At 43.5% G+C, this 19,346-nt stretch overlaps 1 protein-coding gene across 6 annotated transcripts in view; it reads right to left on the reverse strand.

Annotated features, from left to right (window-relative positions):
* Positions 1-73: 73 nt before the first annotated feature.
* LOC147015302 (17S U2 SnRNP complex component HTATSF1-like) overlaps positions 74-19,346 on the reverse strand; it is a 55,562-nt gene continuing 36,289 nt past the window's right edge. For all 6 annotated transcript variants that reach the window (XM_085849932.1, XM_085849931.1, XM_085849930.1 and 3 more), the window contains exons 7-10: positions 13,588-13,711; positions 6,276-6,365; positions 6,045-6,182; positions 74-505 (exon numbers count right to left, since the gene is read on the reverse strand). In XM_085849932.1, coding sequence (XP_085706058.1) covers positions 281-505; positions 6,045-6,182; positions 6,276-6,365; positions 13,588-13,711 — 577 coding nt within the window. In that variant the 3' untranslated portion in view covers positions 74-280. The remainder of the gene's footprint in view (positions 506-6,044; positions 6,183-6,275; positions 6,366-13,587; positions 13,712-19,346) is intronic.

A 19,346-nucleotide genomic window follows, 5' to 3' on the forward strand; every position in this document is an offset into this window, starting at 1 on the left:
GCCTGAACTGCAGGGATATCGTAAGAAGTGGCTGGTGGACCTGCAGCAAGAATGAACCAACTCGACGCAATGATTCTGCAAACCATTGTTTACTAATACTTTTCGCACAACACAGTTATTCAAAAATAAGATGAACAAACCTTGGCAGCAAAACTTACTTAGCAAGTTTAAAAAAACAGATTTACCGGAAGAACGGAGGGAGAAGCAAAGATTATGGAAGTCATGGAATGACGATTAGATTATATAGCTGGAAATTTTAACCCATCACTTTTCCTCATCGTCATTTGTCCTCCAACCTCTCTTCATTTGTGTTCTTGCTTTCCATAGTTCCTTCACCATCTTCTCGCTCTTCTATACTTTTTACTTCCCCATCTTTTCCCGACTCTTCCTTTTGTACAGTGACAGCCGTTTCACTCTCTCTTGGCTTTTCTTCCTTTTCACTGTCCCCAAGGAATTTGCCCCAGGTCTTCAGCCTTTCCTCACGCTCTCTAGCCGTTTCTTCGACCTGCAGGAAAGGAAGATGGGGTAGAAAGTGAGAATGGTTGCCTGGATATTGGAAAGGGAGAAGAAGATTGAGGGAGTTGGTTGAACTTTCCATAACAATCTGACAACTTTATTTCATAGACTTTTCTCTGAAGTTGGTAGTTGTACTTTTTCCTTTGCTTAAACCTCCTAATCAGTCTGTGGTTACAAACAAAAAAGTAATTTGTCCAAGCTAAGTGCATACAGTTGAATGTAAGATATACAGTGCCTTCAGAAAGTGTTTAGACTCCTCGACTTTTGTCACATTTTGGTGTGTTACAGCCTGAATTTAAAATGAATTAAATTTAAATTTTTGTCACTGACCGATACAAAATAGCCCATAATGACAAAGTGAAAACATATTTTTAGAATTTTTCACAAATTAATTATTAATGAAATGCTGGAATGTCTTGCGTCAATAAGTATTTAACCCCTGAATCTAGACATCGAAGAAGCACCTTTGGCAGAGATTACAGCTTCAATTCTTCTTGGATGTGTCTGTATTAGCTTTTCACATCTGGATTTGGGGATTTCTACCATTCTTCGCAGATTTTTTTTTTTTTTGTATACCTTGGTCGAGGCTCGTATGAGAGCAAACGCACAACTCACAGCAAGGAGGCATGAGACAAGAGGGGCGGGAGTGGAAGGGACAAAACAGTGGGAACAGACACATTAGGTGAACTGTGGAAGGGAGAGGGATGGGGATGGGACGGGGAACATGGCGAAGAGAAGATGGACATTACAGGGACTTTCTGGAAGGAAAGCAGGGGAATTGAAGGAAGTGGGCTTGGGTGGATTATCGGGGGTAGAAAAGATCGAGGATTTGGATGGGGGAAGATAAGAGGTGGTGGTGAACAGCTGTTTTGAAAGCCTGGAGGGAAGAATGGGAAAGAATAGAGTGAGGAAGTTTATTCCAAAGGTGGGAAAAAAGAGGAATGAAAGAGTGAAGATGAGCAGTGATTCGTGATTTTGGTAGTTTTACCAGAAGGGGGTTGTTGGCAGACCTTGAGCGCCCTGTGGAAATGTGGTGGGGACAAATCGCAGAGAGAGCAGGGGGGGCAAGGCTGGAGAGGAGTCGGTAGAAGACAGAAAGACCACCGACCAACCTGCGGTGATTGAGTGAGAGGCCCAAAGACTCAGCTTCATTGCGGGAGATGCCGATGATCTTAAATGCCCTGGTTTTGACAGCGTGAAGCTGAGAAAGGTGGGAGGCAGGAGCACCAGCCCAGAGGGGAGAGCAGTACTCCATCAGGCTACGGACAAAAGCTTTGTAAGTGGTCAGGAGCTCAAGAGGGCCGAGGAAGGACTTTGCACGACGGAGGATTCCCAGTCGGCGACTGGCTTTTGAAGCGAGGTTGGAAATGTGACTTTCCCAGGAAAGGTCATGGCAGATAGTGAGACCCAGAAGCTTGAAAGAAAAGACTTCTTCCAGAGGATTGTTGAGAAAGTGGATGGGGGGGTTTCTAAATGGTCCTTTCGAAGAGACATAGTGAGAGTGTGAGATTTGTCTGGATTGAAAGACATATTCCACGTGTTGGACCAGTTTGTGATTTTATCCAGATCTGCAGTGAGCGAAGAAGCTGCTGCTTGCCGGTCTGAAGGATGACAGATGGTACGGCAGAGGGTGGAGTCGTCGGCAAAGAGGTATAGAGGATTTTCCAGAGAGTCCGAGAGATTATTGATGAAAACCAGAAAAAGAACAGGGCCCAGAATGCTACCTTGAGGAACTCCAGCCTGCACAGGAAGAGGGGATGAAAGAACTCCATTTAGGGCTACACGGTGACTGCGACAGGAGAGGAAGTCTGCGAGCCATAAGTGGAGATGGCCTTGAATACCATGGGAAGAGAGTTTGGTGAGTAGTGCAGGGTGCCAGACTGTGTCAAAAGCACGTGATATGTCCAGGGATACGGCTCGGATTTCTTGTCTGGCATTGAGGACCTCCATCCATTTTCTTCTTCTTCTTGCATATGGCAGCTTGGCTGCCAGGTCGTTATCATTTTGTTGGAGTGCAGCTGTACTGCTGATGCTGTGCCTCTATACCAGTACACACGGTTTTTGCCAGACATAGCGCTCTGCAGTCAGGCCAAAGAGTTCAATTTTTATCTCATCAGACCACAGAATCTTTTACCTCATGCTCTCAGTGTCTTTCACATGCCTTTGTGTAAACTCCAGGTGTGCTGTCATGTGCCTTTTTCTCAAGAGTGGCTTCTGGCTGGCCACTCTCCCATAAAGCGAGATTTGTGAAGTGCTGCAGAGATTGTTGTCCTTTTGGCAGGTTCTCTCATTTCAGCCAAGGAACTCCGGAGTTCTGTCAGAGTGGTCATTGGGTTCTTAGTCACCTCACTGACTAAGGTCTTTATTGCTCAGTTGCTCAGTTTGGTTGAATGGCCAGCTCAAGGAAGAGTCTGGGTAGTTTGATATTCTTTCCATTTCCTATTGATGGAGCTCACTGTGCTCTTGGGAACTTTAACACTAGAAATTATTCTATACCCTTTCCCAGATCTTTGCCTCCTCACAATTATACCTGGGAGTTCTATGGACAGTTCCTTGGACTTCTTGGTAGAGTTTCTGCTCTGATATGCACTGTCGATTTTGGGACCTTCTATAGAAAGGTGTGTTTCTTTCTAAATCATGTCCAATCAATTAAATTGGCCAAAGGTAGAATCCAATCAAGTTATAGAGACATGTCAAGGATGATCAAAGGAAATTGGATGAATTTGGAGTGTCATAGCAAAGGGGTTAAATACTTATTAACAAGACATTTCAGCTTTTCATTTTTAATAAATTTGTAAAAAAAACTCGAAACATGTTTTCACTTTGTCATAATGGGGTATTTTGGTGTAGATTGTTGACAACAAATTTAAATTAAATTCATTGTAAATTCAGGAGGTAACAGAACAAAATGTGACAAAAATTGAGGGGTGTGAATACTTTTGAAGGCACTAAGTTCTGCTCAATGTTATTGCATTTCAGTACCACATTTGAACATCGATTTGTATTATTATCATATGCAATCATCATTATAGCACAAGTTAAGCCAGAAAACCATTAAAGTTCTGGTGGAAATATTGTGCAACAGTCTGCCCATGTGTCCATGAATCAGGCTTACAATAATCTCACCAAGATGTTTGCCATACTTTGCATCAAGTACACTCAGGAAGTTGCCATTTATCTAAAGCGTTAAAAAAAATCAAGTTCATACGCCACCATGTAGTGCACCACAAACCTGATTATCCATTTGTTTGAATGAGCAGCTCCCCAGTGCCTCGAAAACTGTGCTCATGTTGACAGATTCAGGAAATGAACTACTCAAGCAGGAACACTCACCCTCAAATAATTTGACTTGTAATTTCCAAGAGAGCAGGAAATAGGAAGTCGAGTCTTGACTGATTTCCAAGGTGTGTTTTCAGTCTCTTGAGGCTGATAACTTCCTATTATCCTTTTACTGTCTTATTATTTCATATGTTACAAGATACTCTGTCTCACTTTGTGAAGAACTATCAAGCAGTAATCAGATCATCTATATAAAGTTAAAAAGACCTTTCTTAGATTTTCAAAGAGTGGCTTCATAAAAACAAACATTTTGTATGCAGCTTGTGGCTGCTGTTTGCATCATTCCTGGGAGCTCAGCTGTGCCGCTGAAGCAGCGCTCCCTGAAGATTGCAGCAGCGATTTGGAAAAATTTTTATGGTGCTGGTGAAAGCTCGCCTACTCTTCACAAAGGACACCGAGGGATTTTTAATGTCCACCAATTAATGCTGGCAGACGAGACACTCGGTTTAACGTCCATCTGAGGGACGGCACACACACTAATGAATGGTCTGCCTGCGAAACACCAGGATAACAGTTTATATCTGGATCTGGATTCAAACTCAGGCGTACCCCTTGGCCTTCCTGTCAGCCTCAATGGCTTTATAAGCAAGACAGTACTGCCTTGGGTTTGTCACATAAAGAGTTTACTGAAATAATAATAAAGAAAAAATTATAATAATCCACAGCAGTTATGTAGCGCTAATATGTCTGGCAATTAAGCCATCTGAAGGTTTTCCCTGATGCAGAGGGCCCAGCCTGTGCAATGGCTGCCAACATATGGTTGTTTGTCCATGCTCTATCCTTTTAAATGTACGTGTCGAGCAAGGAAGCAGCACGTACCATTTTTAGTCCTTTGCTCGGACTCAGCCAGGGTTTGAACCGCCAACCTCCCAGACGCAGAGCGGATGCTCTCACCACTACCCCACCGAGTCTGGTCTTTCTTTATAATTATTTATTTATTTATTTTGCTTGGACCATCCACTGTTCTTCTGTCACCACTGTAATTGACTGAGTCTAAAGCACAAAGCATTGTTGTAGTTAATGCAAAAAGCTTTTTGCCAGGGTTCTCCCCCTCACTTCCATGGTGGACTAAAATATACATAGATATGGTTGCTTCTTCAACCCCAAACCACACCCCTCTCTTCCGACCAATTGTTTCGCCTTTATGTCACCCTTGTCAATGCTTTCTATGCATCTTTGAGAAGTGTCTACTCTTTGTCTGATTCACTTCCAATGTTCTCACCAGGCACCGACATTCCTCTCCTCCCCCTTCACTTTCTAAAATTCTTTTCCACTTCATGTTTTTCCCACTGTCTGATATAGTTGAAGCAAACCTCTTTAAACCATAATAAATTTATAAAGTTGCCTTTTTAAAATTCTCAAAACCATCATGTTATAAGGTTGTTCCATAATACTTGAGCACACGACAGCAGAAAAACTAAAAGGAATGAAAATGTCCTGAGTGTCTGAAGAAATATGTTGTACATTTGCAACATGACAGGTCTAATAACGAAGCACGATATCTGTCCGATTCCGATTACACTTACTCTTTGTGTGAGGTTCCTGTTATGCATACTGTGACCAGCATGCAAATCCTGCCCACAATTCCTAGCCCTGCCCTCTAGGGACACCAAGTCCCACCCACCTCGAGGAACTTGATGCAATAACCGAGGGATGTTTCCTTTTTCATTTAGTCTTCACTTGTGGTTTGTTCTTTTGTGCTTTGCCCGTCTATTAAGCCTTTGTCCTCTGTCTGCTCTTCCATGAGCTTCAACACTTGTATTAAGGCATTAGGTCAAGAAGGCCACGTGAATCCTCACTGCAATTCACGGACCGGTGTTTGTTTGTCACACAACTCCTCCTACAGTTCTGGGCTGATGACATCCAGTCTTGCTATAGAGGATCAGCATGACCCCAATTAATGTATAGGGGTGTTTTTATCTTTGCCAGTGGTCTTGAGGTGAGAAGGAGGGATGCAAATTCTCCAAGTGAATGTGTATTGTGTAGCACCACCTCCAGGTCGGGGAGGATATTACAAGTCTACACCATTAACAGTAGTACAGTATTCCTGTCCCCACTTTTTCCAGTGCAATAGGTATGTTTTGAATTATATGCAGTAGGTATGTTTTTGCTTCTTGCACGTAACCCTGGTTTTTTTTGCCAGAAAGGTATTGCATAACTCAAAATAAATGAAAGGAAATAAAATTTACCTGGTAGTCAGTAACTCCATCCCAGAGTGCAGCCTGAAGCTGTCTTCCAGCGAACCAACGGCCATTGAGAGCGGCCACGCAGATGTCTGCCTGGTTAACAATGCCAAAGGATACCGAAGCCACACCGTCCGGATGTCGCTAAGAATGGAAGGGCAACAGGTTAGCGCTATGGGTAGAGTTCATATCATGGGTGACGACTCAGAATCAAAGCCGACCGAAGTGAAAGCTTACATCAAATATGATGACTTTTCTGACATCTCCGTATTTTTCACATTCCGACCTCAGGTCCTCTTGTATCTCATTCAGTACCAGAGGATCTTCCTGGTGAAAAGAGGAAATGGAAACAAAAATAAACAGGAAGAGGTCTCTAATATTGTTTGTGTTTTAAAGTTGGGTAAGGGATTTACTTTTCTCTTTTTTGTGCACTTACACCACAGACAAAAAGTACATTTCTATGAATACAGTGGGCATGATGGTTGGTCTCGTCTAGTGGTAAAGATATTGGACTGACATCCCAGAGGTTGTGAAACCTACCAAATATAGTAATGTAAACAATTTCAATCCAAGCGTTTGTAATGATTTTTATCAGCTATGTACTTGGCTTGCATCAGCTACATACCAAAAAGTTTGGCCTCGTTTCAAATCCAAATGGTTTATGCTGGTAAATAAATCTCCTTTTCAGTTTTACATCTTCTCAATTTAAATAGGTGCTTCATCTAATACGACAGTTTTCTTGGAGTAGAACACTGTGCGACAAACTTGCCAAAATACTCCTACTACTGCTACTACTACTACTATTACTCCATCCATTGGGACAATACTCTGCAGAGCGTTGGTGCTGCCTAAGCAGTCTCCTTGGCGATTGGGCACAATGCTGGACAGGTCGCCACTCCAACACAGGATACCAACAAGTTGGCACTCATTTTGCTGACCTCGGAAGGATGACAGGCAGAGTCAACCCCACCTGGTATTAATTCAACAGCCGAGTGTGATTTGAACTCAGGATCCTAGGATCCCAAGCCCACCTAACAATTAAGCCAACACCAGGCATACTACTACTACTACTACTACGACATTACTAACTCAGATTATTCCCAACTTCTTGTGAGATCGGCCAGGGAATGTTTTTGACCCATAGTCTTTCATGAACCGGCTGGCAAGGCCTGACGTTCGACTAAAGGTGGCAGGAATTTGTAATTTGTTCTGGGTGCTGGTGATAGCTCATCTCCTTTTCATGGACACAGTGGGATCTATAATATACTATTGCTAGCAGAGGGGACATCCAGCTTAACGTCAATCTGAGTGGCGGCACACTTTGTGATGCAACGCCCTGCCTGTGAAGTACCAAGGTGACAGTTTATAGTCGGATCGGGAATCAAAGCCAGACGAGGCAGTTCAAAGGTAAGTACACTACCTGTGTACCATCCTGTCAGACTGTAATATTGCCAAAATTCTCGACTGTCATTGTGGATTTTGCAGCATGAACCTTAGCACTTGTTACTGTGTATTGTTTGATATTTCAGCTATTTCTTCACTAATCTGTCCATACCAAGGCCTGTGAACCATCCCATGTGTTACATGTACTGAAATGGCACACTGCAAATTTTGTGCCCAAATTATCATTAATTCTTGTTTTCAACCCCAACGCATGATGGCTATACTTGTCATGTCAAATAATATTATTATATTACTGTTCTTTAATTAATTCATCACTTTCATCAATTCTTTGATAAAGTCCCAGCAAGACTTTTTATGCAAGATCTACAACTTGTAGTGGAGCTGTCTCTGTCTGTGTGTCTCTCTCTGTCACACACACACACACACACACACACACACACACACACACACACACACACACACACACACACACACACACACACACACACACACACACACACCAAATACAGCTACTGAGCATGGGGGAAGTGCCGTTACTTCCTGGGGTACTCTATGTTCCAGCAACGTCACAACATATGGCACAGCCTTTCTCACCACACTCAGCAGGGCATTTCCAGGTGATGAATTTCCTCCTCCCCATCGATGCCAACCTTTGGGAATTGTCCGTGCTCTTAACCTTTTAAATGCTGATCATCAAGCGAGGAAGCAGCATGTACCATTTTAAAAATCTTTGTTATGACGTGGCCAGGGTTTGAACTGCTGTCTTTCCAGACAGACTCGGAGCAGTCCGCTCTAACCATGACAGTTTTCCCTTTACTGTCTTATTATTTCTGGTTAATGAATGAATGATTCATCACAATTCATGTTTGATCAAACATACTGTATCACTGTTAGTCTTAACAATGTTTAAACTGAGCTTACAATATATTTTAAGACATGGACATTTATAAATGTATATATTAGGGTTTCGGGCAAGTTTCAATGATCAATTTAATTTCTCTACTCGCTCTGTTTTATACAACCTGTCGCTTCACTGGTGGGAATATTACTGAGGGGTGGGGGGAGAAAGAGGGAGGGAGAGTGGTGAGGAAAGGGGGAGCCAGGAAAAGGGGGGGGAGAGCGACATCTCATCAAATGTCGCTATACACTCCGGGAGGGGTAGGAGTGAGGAGGATGGGGGAGAGAGAGAAGGAGGAAAAGGGAAAAGGAGAGGAATGGGGTGTCCACAACTCGCATTAGGTCAAGGAACTTGTGGAGAATGGGTGGGGGTTCGCCTTACATCTGGTAAGGGGACTTGAGGGGAAGTGGGGGGGGGTAGTGGTCCTGTCTTTCGGCATTTGTACAGGATTGAACAAAGTGAGGTTTGGGAGGTAAGCATGATGGGAGGGGAAGGGAAGGCAGCATAAGGGGACGGGAAGGGAAGGCAGCATGAGGAGAAGGGAAGCGCAGGCAGTATGAGGGAAGAATTAGAGAAGGCAGCATAAGGGGAAGGTAAGGCAGCGTACCAGGGCAATAAAATGCGCCCAAACAGCAACTTTTTCTTTTTAACTGCCGGGTTCCACATAAAACCAGATTGGAACATTTCAAACCCATGCTGTCTACCTGGCAAAGGCCTACCTGTCTGCATGCATGGTCTCCTCACTCCGAATCGGATTGGTACATGCTAAACTCTGGGAAAGCCATTTTTAATTCAAAACTACTCTGTCAGTCCTTAACAGCCCCCATACACATTCCTACAACCCCCTCACGGTCCATGCTCACTGGCGATATACTCATCCTTTCACAAGCATGGATTCTCACCAGCACGCTCAACTTTCCTCACATCTGCACTGCGCCACGCAGGGGCGTCGAGAGCCAGCACGGGCCCTGTGGCAAACAACCTCGGGGCCCCCATCACTCCCTTTTACAACATTTGAAGGAACTTTCTTTAATGAAGATCCTAAATTAGAGTAGCAACGAGCTCACAAATAAAGCAAAATCATAGCAGCAGATTTTTTAGCTCACAGTGTGTGTTGAAAAGTAAATAAATGAAGTATCAACAAATCTATTATCCAAGTTGAAGTTGGTGTCTGTCCGTGGACAAAACTGTGAATTAAAAACAAATACAGTGTAATTTACGAACCTGAAACTGGTGCACCTCATACATGTTGCAGAATACGGAACATACAGTACAGTCCAATTGTCCAAAGCATCATGGAATGGTCCAGACAAATGGCCCGAAACAGTATATAACTAGAAGGGCACTCGGTAGAGCACGTCCCTCCTCCACGTAATGCCTGATCCATGAGAACATATCTGGCCCAATACATTTTTGAAATATCTTGCTATACAGTACTATATCGTTTTTGCCCCAATCTCTCAATGGTGAAGAATCACTTCAAAAATTAAATAATTCTCGTATCCAGATTCAGGTTCAGTTCTTCACCAAAAATGAATCAATTCGTCCTTGCTACACTCAACATGTCCACCAAGTTTCAACCGAATCTGTCCATAACTTTTTGAGATATCGTGCTATATATTGGTTTTGAGCCCGATCTCTCAATGGTGAAGAATTACTTAAAAAATTATCAGATCCGAATCCGGATCTTCACCAAATTTGAATCAATTCTTCCTTGTCACACACTCAACCTGTCCACAAAATTTCATCTCGATCCATCTACAACTTTTTGAGATATACTGTATACAAACAGACAAACAAACAAACAGACAGAAAGGGGTGAAAAAATAACCTCCTTCACCTTCGGTGGCAGAGGTAATAAAATGCACACAAGGACAAAATTATTATTTATCCGTGTCATTTACCTGAATATTTTACCGAGAAAAAGAAATGATCACTTTTATTTAGCCGTATGATCGAAAATAAAGGAGATAGCAGAACGTTTGGACTGATCGAGTCAATTCGCACCATCGACTGTTAAACATTATTTCTCCATAAGATCAGCAAAAAAATACGTGAGAAGATGGTTAATAATTTTTTTTGGACAAAGAGGACATAAACCCATATCTTTTTAATGAATATTTCTGGTAACTAACCATTTTCTGTAAATTTTGAAAGTGTACCACAAACCGGTAAATGTTGTTTTATTTCCGGCAAGGAAAGCAAAAATCATCTTCTGGGTTTAAATGTAACGATGAGGAACTGAGGATGAGCCAATGAGGGGTTTCACTGTGCTCTTTAAAAAAAAAATTGCAGGAGAAGCTCGGGCCCCTCAATGAATCTGGGCACCAACCCCCCTGACCCCCCCCTCTCGACGCCTGTGGCGCCGCATGTCCCACATGGCTTCAGCACCACAGCACGTTCACTCCCCGCTTGCCGAAGCACATGGTTCACAAGATGGCTGCGTAGTGGCTACCACAGCACCACGGGCCTGGGTGCAAGTCAGTTCACGTGCCAACACGAAACCCGCATACACGTAACCAAGCATGCAGGCACGCCCGCACACATACCCCACAGAGACCCTTTACAAACCCAAATCTACCCATTTGTACCATGTGTGTGTTGTCTACATACCTCTTCATGCTTGCAACAACTGCCAACTACACCCCTGATCGGGACACAAACTGCATGTGTAATACCGTTTTCGACTGTAGGGCGCTTGCCAAGCAGCTTAAGCACTCAAGCAAGCACCTCAACAAAACGGTTGAGAAGGAACAGCAGGCTTGGCAAGCGATAGCAAGCAGATCGGTAATGGGACATACCCGCAAAAACCAAAACATCACCGATTTCTTTACATTTACAGATTTCACTCCAGATTTCAAAAGTTATTGAATCCACGTAATCCGATCCTCAAAACCGAAATCATATTTCGATTATACACTTTAATTAGTCCGTGAGAGTAAATCGTGAAAAATCACCAAGGCTTTTTCAGACGGCCAAAAAAAACAAATGGAGAATTAAGGCCCCTGCGACGGTGAGCAGGCTGACCAATGACGAAGTCTTGATAAATGATAATTACATAAGGCTGTTAATTATGTTCAAAAGGGGTGTTTTAATTAACCCAAACACCCAATTTTCATTCATGCACTCCCTTGGAGTTCCCTTAGTATGCATGCAAAGTTTCAGGCCGTTAGGTTTCAAGGTTTTGGAGGACACACACACACACACACACACACACACACACACACACACACACACACACACACACACACACACACACACACACACACACACACACACACACACACACACACACACACACTGACATTAATACTATAACTAGGGGTTCACATCACTGGTACTCAGGGACTCGTGCACGGTTTAAAAAAAAAACTAAATGCTGGTCCTTCAAAGATGCTCCGAAAGCTCATAAGGGTACCTCGCACAACAGATGCTTTTGATGGAAAGTTTTCTTAGCTAGTGCAGATAAGATTCTTCAATGATAATTCTGATAATTGATACACTGCGATTTCAAAATTAAGTTTATAAATGATAACATTATAATTTACAAGTTATCGTGTAGCTTTATAACTAATAATATAAACAAGCTCGAATGAGCTGAGATCCTCGTCCTCTTAATGATGACGTCATAAAAACGAATATGACGTCATTGTGATGTATCAGGTTTGCGATAAATTATCTGTGCTAATGCCCGGCTTGATTCCCGCAAACAAAATTCAAACAGCTTGCCTAGTTTCGGAGATAATGGTATAGGCAATTTCCATTAGCGGCGATATTATGACGTCAACTTTTTTTCTTGGAAGAATTTCCAAAATCGGAGATGGTTACTGCCTGCGCGTGGGCTTTCTGCATATACATGGCAAGTTTCACGAAGATCCAATGAAAACTCTGAGCTGTGAAACAAAAAATGTCAAAAAATAGGAATGACGTCATAAAAATTGATATGATGTCATAGTGATGTATCATATGTGCGGTAATTCATCTCTGCTAATGCCCTGTTCGATTCCCACAAACAGAATTCAAAAAGCTTGCCTAGTTTGAGATAATTTTTTAGGCGATTTCCATTTGCGGAGATATTTTGACGTCATAACTTTTTTTCTAGGAGGAATTTTCAAAATTGGAGATGGTTACTGTCTGTGCAGGGTATTTTTACATATATATATATGCCAAGTTTCAGGAAGTTTCGATGAAAACTGTAAGCTGTGAAACAAAAAACAAAAAATAGGATTGATGTCATAAAAATTGATATGACGTCATAGTGATGTATCATATGTGTGGTAATTCATCTCTGCTAATGCCCTGTTCGATTCCCACAAACAGAATTCAAAAAGCTTGCCTAGTTTGAGATAATTTTTTAGGCGATTTCCATTTGCGGAGATATTTTGACGTCATAACTTTTTTTTCTAGGAGGAATTTTCAAAATTGGAGATGGTTCCTGTCTGCGCAGGGAATTTTTACATGTATATGCCAAGTTTCAGGAAGTTTTGATGAAAACTGTAGGTTGTGAAACATGAAACAAAAAACGTCAAAAAAGAGGAATGACGTCATAAAAATTGATATGACGTCATAGTGATGTATCATATGTGCGGTAATTCATCTCTGCTAATGCCCTGTTCGATTCCCGCAAACAGAATTCAAAAAGCTTGCCAAGTTTCGGAGATAATTTTTTCGGCGATTTCCATTAGCGGAGATATTTTGACGTCATAACTTTTTTTCTCGGAGGAATTTTCAAAATCGGAGATGGTTACTGTCTGCACAGGATATTTTTACATATATATGCCAAGTTTCAGGAAGTTTCGATGAAAACTGTAGGCTGTGAAACAAAAAAGTCCACAAGAACAACAACGTGAGTAAGACTTAGAGATCCTCCACAAGGATCTAAAAAAAAAATAGATCCAAGGAGAACACGCAAGCAAGGAGGAAGAAGAGGAGCTTCAGGAGTGTACGGAATGAAAGAAAGAGCGGCTTGTGAATGTCTCGTCTGGAGCGAACATTCTGAGAGAGGACTTACAGAGGAGGGAGATGCATACCCAGCTGAGAGGTGCTTGGGAAAGCAGACGAGCATGCTCGAAGCTGACATTTTTTTTCTTCGTGAGTACCAAACCATTTCTGCTGGTACTCATTGGATAACCCAATGAAAAAAATTGTGTAAACACGCGATTAAAGAAAATCACCGTAAATTATAATCTTTGCTTTTGTGTTTCTACCCGTTAGACCAAAAACAAGCAAGTGCCTATCAATCCATACCTCAAAGTCCGTTGGGTGGAAAAAGTTCCGGAGAACAACAACCTTCTCGTGTCGCTTTCGACCAACAGATTCTGCTTCTTTGGAAACAGAACCATGCTGTTTTTGTGGCCGCCAGTCAAGTTGTCTGCAAATGTGTTCGGAGAGTGGGGAAAAGGAAAGGTGACAGTAGATTCAATTTAATTTGATCTCGTGTAAGGTAGTTGAATAAATAAGTATGAGTTTCCTTTCAAGGAACTTCAACACAGGAGGATATCATTCAGCCCATGAAGTCTGTGCCAAGGTTGCCAACCTATTGTTCTTTGTTAATACTCTATCCTTTTTAAATGCTGAGAGTCAAGCAAGGAGGCAGCTCAGACCATTTCAAAAGTCGTTGGTAACACTTGGCCGTGGTTGGATTCAAACCGCCGACCCCCCCCCCCCCCCCCCAGATTCTGAGCAGATGCTCGAACCTTCGCACCGCCAAGTTTGGTTAAAACTGAAATTCTAGCAATGGATAGAAAGATAATTCCATTAAAATTAAAAACAATAATATATATAAAAATTTAATGTCATTTGGTAACCCGAAACAAAACTACAGACAAAGATGCAATGAGCTCTTTTCTTGTGGTAAAGAAAACCCAAAATCGAGAAGCCTCAAACCAAAGCATTTTCATGAGAAAATCTGTGAACCCTGAAAAACTCCCTTCCCATCATTTCACCCCCCCTCCACACCCCCATTTTTCTCTTCCTGACATGTTTACCCTCTTCTGTTTTGTTTTACTCCACTCTTTTGAACACTGCATCATAAAGGTTACCCAATCATCATGAAGGTTAGCAAGAGCAGCTGAGAAAGTCACACACAATACGGACTAACTTCCCGAAAAGAATGCTTCTGCAGACACTTTTTTACCGCGCATCCACCGATTACTCACACTGACAAATTACGAGGAAGTATATCATGTGCCATCAAGATGCTTTCATTTCGAGGTCGGATTTACAAGGAAATATTCCGAGGCAAGCTGTTTAGCACTTTGAGCATGTTAACCCCCTTCCTCCTCTTAATTCTATTTTAATCTCACCGACAACTTTTCTCTTGGGCTACGATAACACATCGTATCAAATTTTATACAAATATAAGAGCAGCACTAATACAGCATTGTATGGCCTCAGGGAAATGCTTTTGGTCATATCAACTTGGAACCAGCTCCAAGATGATGAACCCCAAAAGGTGAAACACCAGTCCTTGAGGTTTCTTTGCTTGGCTGACCTATCCAACACAATTATCCACCGAAAGACAGCGAGAAGCACTCCCTGGTAGCGTGGTAGTGGAGCAATAGAATAATTCAGGATCATAATTAATGCAAAAGCATTTTTTTGTATACAAAGTCAAGGCTCGTGGAAGAGCGAGGACACTGAATAGATCAGGATGCACCAGAACAAAAGGATCAATAGAAAGGGGGGGGGGGGTACACCAACAGCAGGGTTGAAGGACAAAGTATCGGGAGATTTGGACAATTAAGGGATGTGGGAAGGAAAGAGAGGTACGGGAGAATGCATGAAGTGGACAAAATGGATGCAGAAGTAAACTCTCAGGAAGGAAAACCTGGAAATTTGAAAGGAGGTGGGCTTAACAGGGGTTAAAAAAAATCATGGTTTTTTATGGGGAGTAATTTAAGATGGTGGAAAAGAGCTGTCTTGAAGACCTGGAGGGAGGAATGAGATTGAAGAGAATGTGGAAGTTGGTTCCAGGTGGGGAAAAAGAGGAACGAATGAGTGAAGGTGAGCAGAAATTCTGAGTTTTGGGAGTTTCACCAGAACGGGGGTGATGGTGGACCATATGTGCCACGCAGAAAACTGGGGGGGACAAAGTGTGGCAAGAGCAGAGGGTGCAAGACCAGAAAGGAGGCAGAAGAAGATAGAGACCACCGACCTGTCTGCGATTGGAAAATGATAGGCCCATAGACTCAGCTTCATCATGCAAGATTAAATGATCGTGAAGGCCTTGGTTTCCATGGCATCAATTTGAGCAAGGTGTGAGGCAGGGGCGCCAGCCCAGAGGACAAGCAATACTCCATCAAGCTGCGGTGAAAGCCTTGTTGGTATGTAGGAGTTTAGGTGTGCCAAGGAAGGACTTTGTATGATGGAGGATGCCCAGTGACTGGCATTAGATGCCAAATTTGAAATGTGGTTTGCCCAAGAAAGATCATGGCTGATAGTGAGACCTAGGAGTATGAATAACATACTTCCTGAAGAGGTCAGGTACGGAAGCATACGCCGGAGCAGCGCGTCGGTGTCCATTTTCCACCAGTACTCCAGGGGCCTCAGTCTCGACATCCCCCAGGCAGATGCCTGGCCCATCCCCATCTCCTTGAGATGCTGATCAATCTGCTGCAACCATGAGGCACGTGGTCAGCCCATTGGCCTCCTCCTCTCACAAGGCTCCCTCGCTGGGAGAATCTGGTGAGCAGGATCAGCATCAGGAAAACAAGCCACATGTCCATACAGCAACAGCTGATGCTCACGGACTATGCAGGTAACAAATCTCATTTGAGCCTCTCTCAGCAACCACTCGTTGGACACAAAGTCCGACCAGCGATAGCCAAGGTTTCTCCAAAGAGACTTTGTACTGAAGGCATTAAGTCTCCATCTCAGATCCATAGTCAGAATCTAGTTTCACATCCGTAGAGCAAAACTGGAAGCACCAAGGACCTGAATACTCGGACTTTCGTCCTCCTGCATAGGTACCAACAGTGCCACACCCCATGATCCAGTAAATTCATGGCTCCCCAGGTCCGACCCAGACGTCAATTGACCTCTGGCTCACAGCCAGCAGAAACATGAATATCACTGCCAAGGAAAGTGAATCTCTCCGTGACCTCAACATCCACACAACAAACAGGTACAGACAAAATAGCAGCATCCAAGATGTCATTGAAAGGCTGGATGTTAGATTTGACCAAGGAAATCCGTAATTCCAGCGGCTCAGACTCCTCATTCAGCACCTCGAGGACCCCCCAAAAGGATATCCAAAGTCTCCGCAAGGATGACTGCATCGTCTGTGAAATGAAGGTCAGAGATGTTAACATTCCCAAACGATGCACCGCAGCTTGATCTCTCCCACATCCTCCCCAGAATCCAGTCCATACAAGCGCTGAAAAGTGTGGGGGGCAGTACACACCCCTGCTGAACTCCAATAACAATTGAAAATAAGTCAGAGATGTAATCACCACATCTCACAGCACTCTCAGTACAAGAGTAGAGTTCAGACATCAGATTGATCAGTTTTGGTGGCACCCCACAAAGACCAATAATCCTCCAGAGGGCATGGATCAGAAACAACAATTCACTGAAATGAACGCTTTGCAGAGATCAACATCAGCTGTAAACAGTCCGTGCCGAAACTCTCATCTGCGTTCGGTGAGGACCCGAAGTGCAAGGATACGGTCAATCGTTGACCTCTTTGGTGGAAAGCCTGACTGCTCTGGGTGATGGTGCTCAAGCAAATGGTGGGGAACCCAATTAAGAATTATCCGAGCAAAGGCCTTGCCCAGCACTGAGTGCAGCGTCACCCATTCGGTTGTTGCTGCAGTCCTGGCGATCACCCTTCCCTTTCCAGAGATGGACAACAAGGCCCCGCTTTCAATGAGTTTGGATGATGCCTGTGTTCAAAACAGAGGATTGTTAAGAAGACAGATTGGGGGGATTGAAAATTTTGAAATTGGATTTTTGGTGATTAAAATAAATAAATAGACATTGCTCAATAATACCGAAGCCTTCGTAACTCTGTGAAAGGTAACATTAAATGATCCCCGACCCCATTTCTTAGTCAGTGTAGGGAAGTGTTTTAGGCCCCCACAAAAAAATACAGTCGACTAGGTGTAAGTCGTCACCATCAGGACCGAGAAAAAAGTGACGACTTAGGGATGTGACGACTTGCTCGTATGCGAACACAAAATGTGTTCCAAATGTGTTCCGAACACAAAAAAAATAAGGCCATTGTACCAAAAGGGAAACACAATCCTCAGGGCATGGGTGGGGGTTCATTGGTGAGTTGGAAAGTGATCAAGCAAAGATGGAATTAATGAATCACTTTATTAAAAGTAAAGATAATGAAAAACTGTAAGACAACTCATATACCATCGGTGATGGTATGTCGACAAATTACATGACACACAGTCATCGTGGTGATGACTACCACTCAATGCCTATGTGGAAGTGAGTGCGGTAATGTACAAAACAAGCCAATATAAAACTATGATCGGACTTCAACACTAAGCTCGATCGATCCTTTACTCCTGAGCACAGTAATCCGTTATGTTTGACTGCCTCAAACTCTTGGGTATCTGGTGCATGAGAAAAGACTCAAACCGGTCATTGTATTCCATGATGTTGTCTGGGCAATCCTCCACCAAAAGACAGTGTTGGCGCATCACATCCAGGGCGCTGAATGCCTCCCGAATAATTGGAGGCGCGTTTGGAATGTATGTCTCCCCTGAGTCCTCGAGATCAACAATGTCCACGTCACCCGTATCGTCGGAGACGTTCTTCACAGAATCCACAATTTCTGCATCAGTCATTTGTTGGGTGCTGCCCAATTCAGCGTCCACGTTGATGTATTTCTCCAATGAGGGCATCACGTCTGAACCAAACTTTTCAGCGAGTCTTTCCCAGACGTTGCGGAACTGGTTTCCATGGTCGTCATCGCTCTCCTCATCAACTTCATGGGCGCTGTGATCCGCATTGACGAACCCGACCGAACGGAAGCAGTTCACGATGGTAGCATTGGAGACCTTTCCCCATGCGGTTTTGGCAGCTATCAGGGCATCCAGCAAATCCCATTTGAATGGGATTCCCTCATCTGCTGCATTCAGGCGACGCGTGGCAAGGATTTGGTGGTAGTGAAGTTTCAGGTTTCTTATGACACCACCATCCATTGGTTGAGTGTGACTGGTAGTATTGGGTGGGAGGAATACAAGTTCTATGTTCTCCAGTTGACATGCAGGGTGAGCAGGGCAGTTGTCAACTACGAACGCAATTTTGCGTTTTTCAAGTGACATACAACGGTTCAGTTTCACCAACCATTGTTCGAACAGGGCATAAGTTATCCACGCCTTTTTAATCGCCGAGTAGGCCACAGGCAGGTGCTTCACACTTTTGAAGGCTCGGGGATTCTTACTTTTCCCGATTGCGTACAGAGGCAGCTTGTCGGTGCCATCCATGTTCGCTCCAACCAGCAACGTTACACGGATCTTAACTGCTTATCACCATGATGGGAATGACCAACGAACCCCAGAGACTTTTCTGGCAGCATCTGCCAGAAAAGCCCAGTTTCATCGGCAATGTACACGTCCCGAGGCTGATACCTTTCCAAGATGTCTTTCAATATGCCATCGTTCCAGTTGTGCACCACTGCCAAATCCACGTCGCCTGATTCACCGCACTTCTTGACCTTGCCGATTCCCCACCTCACTTTGAATCTGTCTATCCAGTGCATCGGCAAGGTCTCGGCATCATCATGCCCGAGGTCCGCAGCGAATTTACGTGCCTTCAGCAGCAACATTTCACCGTCCAACCGAATATTTGGCTGAGCCGACATTTGCCGAAACCAGATGATGAGCGCATCATCGACATCTTCAAAGGACACACGTTTCACACTTACCACCAGCCTCGCGATCTTTCCCACTTGTCCAAATATCTTGCCCTTATTCTTCAAGATATCATTCAATGTCTGCCATTTGATGTCGAACTTCTCAGCTATGTCTGTTTTCTTCATCAGTAGG

Source organism: Eptatretus burgeri, chromosome 12 (assembly GCF_056783735.1).
Source record: "Eptatretus burgeri isolate ZD-2024b chromosome 12, Ebu_testis_v1, whole genome shotgun sequence".
NCBI classification, from domain to species: domain Eukaryota; kingdom Metazoa; phylum Chordata; class Myxini; order Myxiniformes; family Myxinidae; genus Eptatretus; species Eptatretus burgeri.